The following is a 14,560-nucleotide window of genomic DNA, read 5'->3' as shown; positions in this document are numbered from 1 at the left end:
TAGAAAAATAGACAGTATGAGGTGGTAGAGGAATACCTTCCAGGCCAAGGTACAAGATAAAATCCCAGATGAAGTAAGTGATGAAGATTTAGGCAATCTATCCAAGAAAGAGTTTAGAGTAATGGTGACAAAGATATTCAGAGAACTCAAGAGGAGTATAGATCCACAGAGCGAAGTTTTTAGCAAAGAGTTGGAAATAACCAAACAGAGTTGAAGAATAAAATTACTGAAATGAATAACACACTAGAAGGAACCAAGAATAGACTAAGTGAGGCAGAAGAATGGATCAGTGAGCAAGAAGACAGATGAGTGGAAATCACTGCTGCAGAACAGAAAAAATTAAAAAAGAATGAAAAGAAATGAGGATAGTTTAAGAGAACTCTGGGACAACATGAAATGCACTAATTGCATTATAGGGGTCCCCGAAAGAGAAGAGAGAGAAAAGACCTGAGAAAACTTTTGAGGAGATAATAACTGAAAACTTCCCTAACTTGGGAAAGGAAACAGTCACCCCAAGTCCAGGAAGCGTAGAGTACCACACAGGATCAACCCAAAGAGGGACGTGCCAAGGCACACAGTCATCAAATTGACAAAAATTAAGGATAAGGAGAAAACCTTAAAATCAGCAAGAGAAAAGCAACAAATGACATATAAGGCAGCTCCCATAAGGTTATCAGCTGATTTTTCAGCAGAAACTGTACAGGCCAGAAGGGAGCGGCACAATGTATTTAGAGTGATGCAAGGGGGAAACTTAAAACCAAGAATACTCTATCCAGCGAGGCCCTTGACAGACTTGATGGAGGATTCAAAAGCTTCACAGATAAATAAAAGCTAAAAGAATTCAGCACCATCAAACCAGCTTTACAGCAAATGTTAAAGGAACTTCTCTAGTCATCAAACCACAAGAAAAGAGAACAAAAAGAAGAAAGAAAAAAAGACCCACAAAAACAAACCCAAAACAATTAACAAAATGGCAATAAGAACATACATATCGATAATTACCTTAAATGTAAATGGATTAAACACTCCAACCAAAACACATAGACCGGCTGAATGGATACAAAAACAAGACCGACTGACTGGTATGCTGTCTGCAAGAGACCCACTTCAGAGCTAGAGACACATGCAGGCTGAAAGGAAGGGGTTGGAAAAAGATTCCATGCAAACAGAAACCAAAAGAAAGCTGGAGTAGCAATACTTATGTCAGACAAAATCGATTTTAAAATGAAGAGTGTTAGATTTTCTCAAAAACTTTGTGTGGCATCTACTGAGATGATCGTATAATTTTGTGTTTTTCACTCTGTTAATATGGTGTACTATGCTGATTGATTTTCTAATGTTAAACCAACATTGTGTTTCTGGGATGAAGCCCATTTGGTCATAATGTATTATCTTTTTATAAACCGAGTTATATTTGCTGAAGTTTGTTAATGTTTATATTTATGTTCATGGAGGATATGGGTTTGTCGTTTTCTTTTTTTATAACGTCTTTTCATGATACTGGTATCAGTGTAATGCTAGTCTCGTAGGATACGTTGGGAAGTGTTCCTTCTTCTACAATTTCCTGGGAAAGATTGTGTGGAATTGATATTACTTCCTCCTTAAATGTTCAGAAGATCTTACTAGTGAGCTCATCTGTGGCTGAGGTTTACCCTGTTGAAAGACCGTGGGGTATTGTTTTGAGTTTTGGGTATTTTTCAACAGCTGTATTGAGATATAATTTATATACTATTGAAAGTACGATTTTATGTGGGAAAAAAAAATCCTGTCCTCTTCAGAAATATCTGCCGTGATTGACCTAGACTGGAACGATCTCACCCTCTGGATTTCTTTGGCAATTATTGTGTATGTAATCCAGTTAGCAATTAATAATTGCCTTACGTCATCTCTCCCATTGTCTTGGAATATTATTTATACCTTTTATTGTTATATAACTTTGTTTTTCTTGTGTCACAATCCATTTGGAATCTTGAGCACAGGAAACACATCTGAAGCCTGTCGCCCACAATGCTTGGCCCATAGTAGATCTGTACTTTGCTGTGACCCCGGGGACCTCTGGTCCTGGAAGCTGCTCAGAGGCTTGATTGGCTTTGCAGAGTTAGTGTACCCAGGCTCTTAGCTCCCGCTAATTCTCTTGTGCCCCTTTTGCCCTACTCCCCCTTCTAGGCGCCTCACTGCGAGCATGCTTTCTGCAACGCCTGCATCACCCAGTGGTTCTCTCAGCAGCAGACGTGTCCGGTGGACCGAAGCGTTGTGACGGTCGCCCACCTGCGCCCAGTACCTCGGATCATGCGGAACATGTTGTCAAAGCTGCAGATTGCCTGCGACAACGCTGTGTTTGGCTGCAGTGCTGTTGTCCGGCTTGACAACCTCATGTCTCACCTCAGTGACTGTGAGCACAACCCAAAACGGCCTGTGACCTGTGAACAGGGATGTGGGTAAGATTCCTGCCCTCCTCCTGCCCAGATAAGGGCCTTCCCATTTATACCCCATCTCTGGATCCCCTGCTCACTCGCTGAGGAGCTTCCTGTGCATGTCGGCAAAGAGTGTTCTTGGCCCCCCCAGCTCCCTGCTCCAGGATCTCACTTTTGTGCTGCTTTTCCAGCTATGGTCTTTTTGCTCTTGCTTTAATAAAAGGAGAGAGACAGCGATTCTGCAATCTGTGTGATAGCAGTAAAAACTCGCTTACTTTATTCTTCCCTTTTGTCCATTACTACTTTTTCTTTGTCAGATTGACTGCTCTAATTTCCAGCCTTCTCATATTCCCTCTGGACCTATTTTTTTCTTTCTTTGGGGTGTGAAATATTTGATTAAGTGCTGATAGCTAGGCCGTGAATCTAGGGCTTCTCAGAAGGAATGAGTGCACAGGCAGAACCTAGGAGGGGAAGGAGAGGCACGTGGGAGATGAGCCACTTTCATAGAGGGAAGGCGGCCCAGAGAAAGGAGACAGCAAAGGGACAGAGGGGAGTGGAGCAGAAGGTGGTGAAGGAAATAAACAAGAGGGAGCCTGAATGTTAGAAATGACTGCATGTTAGAAATTTGAGGTAGGAGAGAGTGCTCTCAGCAGTTGTGCGCCTTCGGCCACATGTCTTATTGAATGCTCCTGTTGTCCTATTCTTTTCCCACCTGGGGGGCAGCCTGGAGATGCCCAAAGATGAGCTGCCGAACCACAACTGCATTAAGCACCTGCGCTCAGTGGTCCAGCAGCAGCAGACACGCATTGCAGAGCTGGAGAAGACCTCAGCGGAACACAAACACCAGCTGGCGGAGCAGGTAGGGCCCAGAGGACACAGGGCAGAACATGTCCTCCGTAGGCACCTGTAACCTTGTGCCTGTGGGTGACAGGCTCCGATGTGAGCGGCAGGTCGGTGCCTGTGCTTGCGAGCCTCGGTTAGTACATACTCTGTGTGTAGCAGCCAATCAGACTGGAGCTCTTCTTGCTTCCCTTCTTCCCATCAGTGACATTCATTCACCTACTGTTTATCAAATGCCTTCCCTTGAAGGCACTTTGCTAAGCACTGGGGCTAGAGCTGTGAATGACAGTTGTATCCCTGTCTTCATGAAGCCCCCAGTCTGGTTGTTCCTCAGATCTCTTGATTTCCCTCATTCTCAGACAAACTTTTGTCTTTAGTCTGTTCTCTGTCATAACCATTATCCCTCATCCTCCTTCCCTCTAACAGAAGCGAGACATCCAGCTGCTAAAGGCATACATGCGTGCAATCCGCAGTGTCAACCCCAACCTTCAGAACCTGGAGGAGACAATTGAGTACAACGAGATCCTAGAGTGAGTGTCACTCAGGACGCGGAGTTACTCCACATCCTGGCGCCGAGCCCTGTTGGGGAGGAGCAGGGCAGTGGCAGAAGGAGGGTAATAAGAGGGCTGGGCTGGGGCCACCGCCTCTCAGATGTTGGGGTGAAGAACAAGGCCGGAGGAGAAAGGGATAATCTTGAGGATCTCATTCTTCTGGGTGGATGGAAGGGGAAACTTACCCAAGAATTAGGGGGGTACCCACATGTACAGAGCCATCTGTTAAAGGCCTGTGGAGCGCTAGGAGGACCAAAAAGAAATAGAAGATATTATTCATGCCTTCAGGGGGCTTACAATTCAGAGAAGAAGGTGCAAATCCAGGAAAGTGATGTAAAATATAGCAAAAATAAGCAAAGTAAACAAGCAAAATCTAAGATCCCTTTCAGTTCTGGGGCTCTATACAGTTCATAGACTGAACTGTTAAGTGTGAGTCAGTATATACAGTACACAGTGCTGCACGGGACACAGCAGAGGGGAACAGCTGCTCCTTCAGCACATGTTTGTGGAGCGCTTCCTGCATGTCAGGTACCATGTGCTAATAAGTATTGAAATTTTTCAGAAAAATAACAGGGACCCTATAGTCGTGGAGTTTAATCTGGTGAGAAACATGCAGTGACTTAGATGGAACCAACCAGGGAATTGTTTGAAGTTTCTGAGCCAATGATGGAAGGAAAGAAGGATGAATCGGGTTAGGCTGAGTGCAGAGCGGGTGGTCGTTCCTGTTTGGAGGAAAAGCCAATGCAGAGAAAGGGGATGAGCTGGAATGACCACCTCCAACTCCCTCTGCACAGGTGGGTGAACTCCCTGCAGCCAGCAAGAGTGACCCGCTGGGGAGGGATGATCTCGACCCCGGACGCTGTGCTCCAGGCGGTAATCAAGCGCTCCCTGGTGGAGAGTGGCTGTCCTGCCTCCATTGTCAACGAGCTGATTGAAAATGCCCACGAGCGGAGCTGGCCCCAGGGTCTGGCCACATTAGAGACAAGGCAGATGAACCGGCGTTACTATGAGAACTACGTGGCCAAGCGCATCCCTGGCAAGCAGGCTGTCGTCGTGATGGCCTGTGAGAACCAGCACATGGGTGACGACATGGTGCAGGAGCCGGGGCTTGTCATGATATTTGCGCATGGTGTGGAAGAGATATAGGAGATCTCGACGGGCTATGAGGAGGAGATGAAAATCAGAAAATCCTGTCACTCCAGCAGTGGGGCCCTGAGTCCTCCCCACTTCCCTTAATACCGTGGCTTACACCTGAGCCACACATCTCCCTGCTCTTCTGGCACTGAAGGGGGGCCCCGGGGCACTCTGCTCAGCCTTTCAGGTGGGGAACCCAGATTCCCTCCTTTTGCTTTATTTCTTCCCCTAAGATGTCTGTAAATTTTCCATCTGGTTGGGAAAGGCCCCACCTCTATATCTGTTTTCCTGCCTAGGGTCCCTGGTTCCAGTTATTTTCAGAAAGCACAAGGATACTCATTTTCTCCAGAGGATCAGGGTGGAGTGAGGAATCTCTAAGTGTTCCCCTCCTCCAAAACCAAGGAATCAGAACAGGCAGGACTATTGACTCTAAACAGCATTTAGAGGGCAGCTAGGGGAGAAATGGTGAGGGTGGAACAAAACCCTAGAAATGAATAAGGAGGCCAGCCGGCCATTGTTGGTGGCCCTTAGGGGAAGACTGGACCTCTGTGCCAAGCAATACCCCATTCAGCCCACCTTAAAGGTGTGGGCCCCCGCTGGGTCTGCAGGTGTGCAGGTTAGGATACTGAAAATTTCCAGATGAGCTCTTCTTTCCTACACTTCCTCGTGGTTAGGGAATGACAGGGGTGGGGGTGAGGGGTTAGTCTACTGGGGTGCATATGCTCAGCAGGAAGCAGCTCTCTGGCGTTTGCTGGAATCGGGTAGGCGCTGCCTCTGTGGCACAGGCCCTAATGGTTCCGTAGACCCTTCTCCAGCCCGGTGATTGTAACTAGTTATTTTGATAATTTCCTTTGGCCATTGTTACTTGTTTATATTTCACTCCCTCCCTCCCACTTTTTTTTTTTTTAAGAATGGCCTGATTATGGCTACCCCACTTTTCCAGCCCAGCCACATTGTTGGCAATTTAATTTATTTACTTTTTTTTTTTTAAGAAAGGAAAAAGAAAAAAAATTAACAAAACTTAAAACTTTTGCTCTTCCTATTGTGGGGATTCTGGATAGGGTGGGACAGGGATGGGATCTGTTTTATATTTTTCCTTTTCAGCACAACCTTTGGCTTTAATATAGGAGGGCCAAGGGAGTCCTTGGCTGAACTTATGTCTGTCCCAGTCCTCCATAACCCATCCGAGATGAGGAGCTTCCTCTATTCCAGTGATGGATGTGACAGTCCAGCATCGATGCCTGTGCCCTCTGGAGAACTCTGCTCCCAGCCTATCCAGGGTCTCATTGTAAAACTCTGGACTTAGAGTATTAATTTTGAAGAAACCCTGCCCACTATGCGCCTCCCCTACCTGCCTGGTTTCCTTGGAGATAAACAGCTGGGTTCTAAGCTTCACCAGGCAAAGTGGGATAGAAAGTATGCCCCTGAGTACAGGCTGTACTCTGCCTCACCCAGGCCCCCAAGGACTTGAGCTCCACTTCAGGCTGCCCAGGGCATGCCGTGATCCCTAGGGTGACTGGCAGAGTAAGAGGAGAGGAGGTGGTGGGTGTGGGGTAGTGGGTAGTGGGTCTTAATAAGCAGGTGGGAGGTGGGGTTGGAGAGATGGCCGTGTAACAGCTGCTGCTCTTTTTGGAGTTGCTCTCCGGGCCAGCTTGCTGTAGGTCTGGGTAGTTGGGTCATGGCCCCAGTGGGACTGTGGGCAGGAGAGGGATACAGCGTGGAGGGCGTGTGGAACATCGTCATGTGTTCCAGCTCCAGGACGTTGTGCTCAGGAATTTGAAAACGCTGCTATACTTAGTCTGGTTACGACATTTCTTCCACCCCCACTGCCCCGGCCCGCCTTACCAAGGCCCATACCCTCCTGTCGTCATCCTCAGATGGAGCCAGGAAGCTCAGTAAAGGCTTCCCTACCCTTTGCACTAGTGTCTCTGCAGGTTGCTGGTTGTGTTTTATGTGCTGTTCCACGGTGTTGACTGCACTAATAAACCTTTTACTCAACTCTAAATTCTTAATTCACATCACTCCCCTCTTGAAGGTTCTCCTCTGCCTTGTCCTTTCTCTCGCCTTAATTCCCCTTACTTCCTCCCCACTTTGTAACCCACTCTTGTCTCAGAACCTCTGTTTAGGAGGATATCTGTCTGAGAGGAGTGCATTTCATATCTTCTTTGCCCTGCGTGCCCTCCTGTGTCCTTCCCTCCTGTCCCCTGTTTTGTACAATGAAAGCTCTCACTAGTGATCTGAACTGTATTCTTTTCAGGGTTTACCTTTGCTCCAAATCCACATCTTCTTACGTGCTCTGGGATTTCAGGATACTTTCTATGATGATATGCTAGTAACTTTCTCCCTTGTCCCCCAAGCACCTTTGCTTTGGAATCTGGGATTCCATCACAGGCAGGAACCCTCCACCCTTGTGTCCTAACCAAGAAGGTAAACACAAGGAAAAGAACCTGGAACATCTGCACCTGCTGTGGTTGCTAAGTCTTGCTAAACCCTTTTGTAGGCATCTGCTGCCATCTTCCTATCATGAGAAAATAATCTTTTACCGCAGTGCTATATTTTAAACTTCTTCAGCATTTATCATGCACCTAATATAAACTTGGTAGTACTCTAGCTACTCTAGTGGGGCAAAAAAAAAAAAAAAACCCCACAAAACACCCACATACGGGCATTCCTGTGCCCACTGGATCTACTACACTTTCATAAATACAAGGTCTGATTAAAAAATGCCGATGAACAAATCACAACCTAGAGCACAAGCAGTAATATTTGTACCCTAGTGATACCAGTAGTGTTTAAAAAAAAAAACTTCAAAATTACTTTCAGAAGCTGCTGTTCATTCTTTTGAATGTCATGAATGATGCAAAATCTTTTTAGGGTAGATTTGGTTTTTGCAGACCATTCATTGAGTGCCTATTCTACAAGAACTCACTAGGGTGGGACTGAGGGCAGTGGTTCATGTAGCAAAATGGCACCTATGTGAGCAGAGGGAAGAGAAAGCCACAATTCCGATGGGTTCCAGGAAAGACTTTTCCAGGAGATACAGTGTTTGTTCTAGATCAGAGTTTGGCAAACTACAGCTTGTATCCTGCTGCCTGATTTTGTAAAAAAGTTTTATTGGAACGTAGCCATGGCTGTTTCTGTTTACATATATTGTTTATGGATGCTTTGAGATTACAGCAGTAGAGCTGAGTAGTTCCCATAGAACTATGGCCACAAAGCCTAGAAGGTTTGCTATTTGATCCTTTATAGAAAAGTTGCCAACCTATTCTGGACTTTTAAGGTCAGGAGAATGGGCAGGGAAGTGCAGAGAGGGTTGGTTGGTTTGATTTTTCACTTCAGTATACATTTGAAAAGTCAGAACATTTTCCTACTGAAATAACAAATGCTTAAAATTAATATTAAATTAATATTCACAATTCCTCAACTGTCCTAAGAAAAGTACTTTTGGAGCTAGTTTTTGTCCAACCCTGGATCCAGTCCAGGAACCCTGCCATTACACCAGTTACGTGTTTTAACCCTCTTAGTCTGGATTCCTGGAACAATCTGTTTTTGGTGACAGTAATTGAAGAAATTGGGCCAGTTGTCTGGAGAGTGGCCTTTTGGATTTGATGGATTGCCTCTTGACAGTGTCCTTTAACTTGTTTTTCTAACCCCTGTTTCTACTAAACAGAACTAGGTCTAGAGTCAGAGAGATTCAAGTTAAACAGTTCTGGGGATAAAAGACATCACGGGAGAGATGTTCTTTACGTTGTGAAACATCAGGACGCAGGCCCAGCCGTCCCACCATTACTCTGATCTCTCCATTGTACGCTTGAGAGATGTTTTTAAAGCTGGCAAGGTGACGGACACGTGCCCTGAGAGAAGGGGCAGCTGGCAGTGCAGCTCCACCTGGTTACTTCTATACAAGAACAGGGCCCAACATTGCCCCTATTTTTCAAGAACTTTTGGACACCCTAATGTTTATATTAAATGTCACAACTTTTAAATATTGGCTCAATTTTTTAAAAATGTGGGCCAAAAAAAGAACAAAACAAAAACATCGGGTCCACCAGTTTGCAACCTCTGTTTTAGGCTAAGATCATAGCATGAATAAGAACAAATAAAGGTGAAAGATTTGTTGAAGGAAGAGACTAGTTAATCAGAATCTGAATTTGTTGAAGGAACTCATGGAAGATAAGACTAGAAATAATTTGGGGTCGATTCTTGGAAGGCCTTGAATACAGGGCAGGGAGTTTGGACTTCAATTTTATAGGTAGTTTTTGAGAAGAGTGACTTCCAACTTGTGAGTCTGATGGCGATATTACTAAGCTTTGCAGTAATTCATGCAAAAGAGAATTAGAGCCTGAAACACAGCAGGAAAGAGGACAAGAGACATCAGAGGAGAAAAGTCAACGGCTTTAGTAACTGACTAGATTCACTCAGCAAACGTTGATACCTGTCTTATGCCAGATGTGGTTCTAGGCATTTGAGATATACAAGTAATTGAGAAGCCTTGAAAGGAATGTGCAGCTTAGCAGTTGACATACACTTGAACAAATAAAGGAAAGCGCAGAATACCATGTTGCTATTAGGTAAGAACTAAGTACAAAGGGACAAGGAGGAAGGGGGTCAGCTACATACCTGGTGGGATGCAGGTGGGAAGGTTTCTCAGAGGAATCATTGGAATTGAGTTCTGAATAGAATCAGATCCTAGTAGTGAGGAAAGGGGCCAACAGCCAGATTCAGCATTTACTGTGAGTCACGCACTAAGTATTAAACATCTAGTCATCCCAACAGCTTCATAAAAAGATGCCATTATCATGTCCATTTTCTACGTGGAAAGACCAAGACAAAGGACACAATTAGCACAGCTAATACTCAGAACTGGGACTTGAAAGTCATGCCAGAGCCCGAGCTCCCAACCACTGCACATAACACAGGGCAGGTAACCAAAGATGAGTCACAGCTAAAGACGGATTTCTAGTCTGAATGAGAAGATAGGTTCATTAATCTGAATAGGGAGAAGAGGATGAGCAGGTTTTGGGGGTGAAGTAATGAGCTAATTTGGGGGCCAATGGGTTGGAAGTGCTTCCACACAGAGGGGTTTAGCCAGAAAATGGAAATGTGGGTCTAGAGCTCAACAGCAAGAAGTTAGGATTACAGAGGTGGATTTGCAAGTTACCTGCCCAAAGATGATGAAGAAATTCTAAGAATGAATGCAACCACTAAAGGAAAGGAACAGCAAGAAGGCTAAGAATGTGACCTTGGGGAATTCCAGAAGTAATCTGCAACAAAATCTGGAAAATAGATGAGTGATAAAGGTGGCTAATGCTTCAGCTTTTTTTTTTAAAGAAATTTTGAAGTAATGAATCATTTAAATCTGGCTAATGAACTAGTTGTGAAGGAGTTCCAGAAATGTTTTGTGCAACGACAGCATTCCTGAAATAAGCGTAGGTTGAGATCATTTCAGCTGAAGTCCTCTAATTTGCTTTACTGGATAAACTGCAGAGATCCAAGCCTCTTAACATTTGGAACAAGTCAACAACTTGGAAGGGGATAGTGAGTTCCTATGTGTTAGATTTCCCCACTTTAGCTTTTTACTCAGATAAAAGCAAATTTGATTAAAATCTAAGAAATTGTAGCTGAAAAAAATCAGTATAGGGTGGCATTAGCTAGTCATTGGTTATAAGGTGGAGACAGAAGGAACTTCACGAGAGAAGGAAGGAATTAGGCTGTGACGTGGAGGCGCCCAGCCTGATTAGATTGGTGGTATCTTACTGGGAAGAATTAAGGATTAAAAATGGGTGATTTAGGCAGAGTGTATTGAGAATAGGAGCATGTGTTTGAACAGATGGGGCTCTGAAATTCCTAGACGGGATTAATATGATGAAAGTTGTGTTTTAGAGATTTAAATGGTGAAACTGGGGCACCTGAAAGGCCATTGTAACAAAAGTGTGCATTAGATGATGTGATGGAAGAGGCAATGATTGATGAATGATGGGCACGGGAAAAGAAAATGTCCAGTAATTCTTAAGGCTGAAACTAGATGAAATTAAGATAATCGTATTAAATGGGAAAAATTGAGAACGTGATTCTGGGAAAGAAACTTTTGTTAGTGTTTTAGGAGACATTAGTTCAGCCAGGCAGATGAACATGCAGACATATAGGCAGAGGGAGATACAGGACCATGGTTTGCCTGAGAGGCCATGTCTGGGATGGTGGCATGGGGTTTTGTCTTGGGAGGAGAGAGAAGAATGCAGCTTTCATACAAAGCCACAGAAGAAGGGAGAAAACAAATGAGATGGAGAAATAGTGTTCTAAGAGAAAAACAAGAAAGTACAGAGTCTCTGAAGTCCGATAATAAATCAATGGTTTTCAACATAGCAAAGTTTTCTGCCACAGTGTTATTAAAGATAGCATTGAAGCTGAGGCAGAAGGTATACATTTTATTTAAAAAAAAAAGAAGTAGAAAACAACATGGTGATTTGGAAGTGTCAAGTGAAGGTGTAGTTTTGTTTGTCCTGAATTAACGAAGGATTGAACCAGTGGGATAGGAGCATCTTAACTTGTTATGGAAGAATATTTATGGACGGTTCCTTAGGTAGTTGAAATGAGTGAGACTGCAAGCACAGGTGGAGAAGGTAACATCAGGGCAGATGGATGAGCAAGGACAAATACTGAACCAGAAACTAAAGAATGCCCGTGAGTAGAATGTAGTAAATATGTAAGAAGGGGGCGTGTGTGTGTGTGTGTGTGTGTGTGTGTGTGTGTGTGTGTGTGTTGATTATGCAACACAAAGATACAAGGATAGAGACAGGATTTGTTGGGATGGAAGAGTGAAAGAATTGTGGAGTTGTGGTGGGCTTTGAGGATGATAAAAATTTGACATTCTCTCTCATACACGAAGGTTCGAAGTCTTAGCCTCTCACCCCGAAAGTTACAAGAGAGGTATTTGAGAGTGAAAGGTTGGATCTCAAGTACCGAATAACCTCAGCCCGCTATTCTCGGTCCAGATCCTCCATTTTGTAAACCATGGGGGTTGGGGGAGTGCTTCTTCTCTTCACAACATAGTTGTCGGTTGCCCTCTGCTGGTCAGTTTTGGTCTTGGCTCGCCAGGTGTTTAAATTTGAGAGCATGCGCAAAGTGGGATTTGGTAGGAAGTCCAGTACTGAGCCCATTAGATTCCATCCATTCAGTACGTTTTTGATCACATCTATGTCTAAGGCCTAGTAGTGGAGATGCAAACAAAATACAGTCTATCTCAAGAAGCTTACAGTCCAGTCTTAGTAAAGATTAAAACATGTACACATAACCGTGTGAAAAAACAACCATCTCACATAGTAAGATTAGGGTGTAGGATATGGTGGGTGACAGGTGGTCAGAGAAGACTTTCAGGAGAACCAACATCTAAGTGAAGACTGAGAAGGTGAGGATGAGAAAGATTATTTCAAGCAGAGAACAGCATGAACACAGATAAATACTACAGCAGGAACTAAAAGAATACCAGTGGATGAAACACAGTGAATATGGAAGAGTGGGGAGAAAAAAAGGAACCAGGTCATGGAACACAGAAAGTAGCCATGGCAGGGTTTACAGTCTCTGCTACAGTGTGGATGCTTTATTGCAGCTTTACGTAGAGCAACTCGTTAGTCCTCACAAGTACCCCTACCCTCCAAATGAAAGCTCTGGCAGGTTGTAGGTCCATCCTGCACTCACCCCTGAGAAAAGTGGACACAGTTGAGACTATCTATATAGGAAGTAGACACAACATTGTAAACAGGCTATAACTCAATTTTTTTAAATGTTAAAAATAAATCAATAGGAAGTAGAATAAATATAACTTGTTTTTATTTTAATTAATTTTTGCAGAAGCATGTCAGAGGAGATGCCTTGCATGCAACCTAGTGGATGGTGGTGGTAGACTGATCGGTTCCAGCTTTTGTAATCAAGAGCCTTAAAGAGGAAGAGTAAACAGAACTGCAGGATGGAAAGTGAGAATGGGAGGTGGAGGGGAGGCAGTGAGGGTGATCTTGGAAAATATAGCATGAGGAAAGGTAGGAAAGGGGGAAACCCCAAAGTGTGAATGTGTAAAAAGCTCTATGAACCCCTGCCCTCTGTGGATCCTACTTGGAATTGAGGCTGTGCAAGAAATTAAATACAAAAAGAACATCATCAACTAGTATCCTAGATATTCCCCACAGTCAGAAATTGGAGATAGTAAGAACTAGCTGAGGTGAGTACAGGAGGGTTAGAGGTTAGAGAAGATAAATTCCCTAGCTAGGAATTTGGAACCCGGAGAACGTAGAACAGTATTGGCACATAATGAGCACTCAATAAAAAGTAAGTTATCTTCCCACCCTCTAGCTCCAGCTAGATTGGCAGTGTTGGTATTTCAATAGGCCACTCCTCTCTAGCCCTGTGATACCTGAGGAGGTGCATCTCCTCAAGGAAATGCCGGTGAGACAATGTCTTGTTTCCTGGGTCTTCATTGTAATCAGACCTACAATACGTGACATCTGGTCATGAAATCCAGAGTGCCCTTTTTTCCCACGGAACTCCAGTTTTGACTATTGTGGCACAAGAGGCATTCATGTTCCCAATCAACAGTTAACCCTTTCACCAAATCCTTTGCTGTGCCCTCCCAAAATAATGAAACATGCCGAAACTCTGCCTGCAAACCTGAAGTTACAGAATTCTGAAAGTACTTTGTGTCCTAGCAGCCAATACAGCTGTACATAATTAAGCTTCCCATGATCACTCTCATCCCCCTCCCCCAAATCCGGGGGTGAGACCTGGCTTCTATTTCCTAGACAGAAAGGGAGGTGCACGAAAGGCGTGTGAAGACAAGGGATTTCCTTTAAACACATCCTGATGGGAAAAAAACGGCCGTCACGAACAGGATTCGAACCTGTGCGGGGAAACCCCATTGGATTTCGAGTCCAACGCCTTAACCACTCGGCCACCGTGACTTCGAAAACCAATCTTTACCGCACACTTACAGAAGGGGTCCGCTTTGCGACCGGGGAGGGAGTGTGGCAGCAGCAGGAAGCCGGGCCCGGGGCCGAACACGCACACCCTGTGACCCTCTCCCATTCGGTTCCTTACCTCTTGCTCCATGCCACCCAAAGGAAAAAAGTCGTGTGGAACGGGTGACACAAGGAGGGAGAGTCTCTCGCCCAGCGAAGATTCGGGGTCTCAAGGAGCGCAAAGCTATTTAGGAGGCGATGGCGTGGCCTGCGGAGAAAGCAGTTGGAGGGAAGAGAATGGGCCCCTAGGGTGGCGGCTAGGGGACTCCTCGAGTGAAGGAGTGAGAGGAGACCTAAGACAAGGCGTTAGGGGCGAGGGAAGCTCCGAAAGAGTTTAAACGGGGAACTTATGGGGATGGATGAAAGGAAGGAACTTTTGGGGGAAGGAGTCGGGGGTTCCTTGGGATTAGGAGCTGCATAGGGTTAGTAATGTGCAGTGGGGTTAGGGCCACTCGGGGCTATGGGCTGGGGGCTCCTCAGGCGACGGGCACCCCCTTGGTGTACGATAGAGAGGTACCCCACTCCCTGGGCTCAGAGGCAAGAAGAGAACAGGCTTCACGTCAGGTATAGAGCGATCTCAGGGGAGTGTGCGCCCCCTCCAGGAAGCAGCCTCCGC

The 14,560-nt window shown here is 45.0% G+C and overlaps 1 protein-coding gene, 1 long non-coding RNA gene and 1 other non-coding gene across 5 annotated transcripts in view; 1 reads left to right on the top strand and 2 right to left on the bottom strand.

Annotated features, from left to right (window-relative positions):
* Window positions 1-6,944, top strand: part of LOC140700011 (E3 ubiquitin-protein ligase NRDP1) — a 24,749-nt gene extending 17,805 nt beyond the window's left edge. For all 3 annotated transcript variants that reach the window (XM_072972478.1, XM_072972476.1, XM_072972477.1), the window contains 4 exons: window positions 2,167-2,438; window positions 3,138-3,273; window positions 3,681-3,784; window positions 4,600-6,944. In XM_072972478.1, the coding sequence (XP_072828579.1) occupies window positions 2,167-2,438; window positions 3,138-3,273; window positions 3,681-3,784; window positions 4,600-4,951 (864 nt within the window). In that variant the 3' untranslated portion in view covers window positions 4,952-6,944. The remainder of the gene's footprint in view (window positions 1-2,166; window positions 2,439-3,137; window positions 3,274-3,680; window positions 3,785-4,599) is intronic.
* The window catches only part of LOC140700020 (uncharacterized), a 23,218-nt gene extending 8,705 nt beyond the window's left edge, over window positions 1-14,513 (bottom strand). The window contains exons 1-2 of the long non-coding RNA XR_012078218.1: window positions 14,462-14,513; window positions 14,024-14,152 (exon numbers count right to left, since the gene is read on the bottom strand). This is a non-coding gene — a long non-coding RNA (uncharacterized lncRNA). The remainder of the gene's footprint in view (window positions 1-14,023; window positions 14,153-14,461) is intronic.
* On the bottom strand, window positions 13,806-13,887 carry TRNAS-CGA (transfer RNA serine (anticodon CGA)). The gene has a single exon. It is a non-coding gene; the product is annotated as a tRNA-Ser (tRNA).
* Window positions 14,514-14,560: the final 47 nt, after the last annotated feature.

Source organism: Vicugna pacos, chromosome 12 (genome assembly GCF_048564905.1).
Source record: "Vicugna pacos chromosome 12, VicPac4, whole genome shotgun sequence".
NCBI classification, from domain to species: domain Eukaryota; kingdom Metazoa; phylum Chordata; class Mammalia; order Artiodactyla; family Camelidae; genus Vicugna; species Vicugna pacos.
Note: the sequence above shows the minus strand (reverse complement) of the source record. Positions and strands in the feature narration are given on the sequence as shown.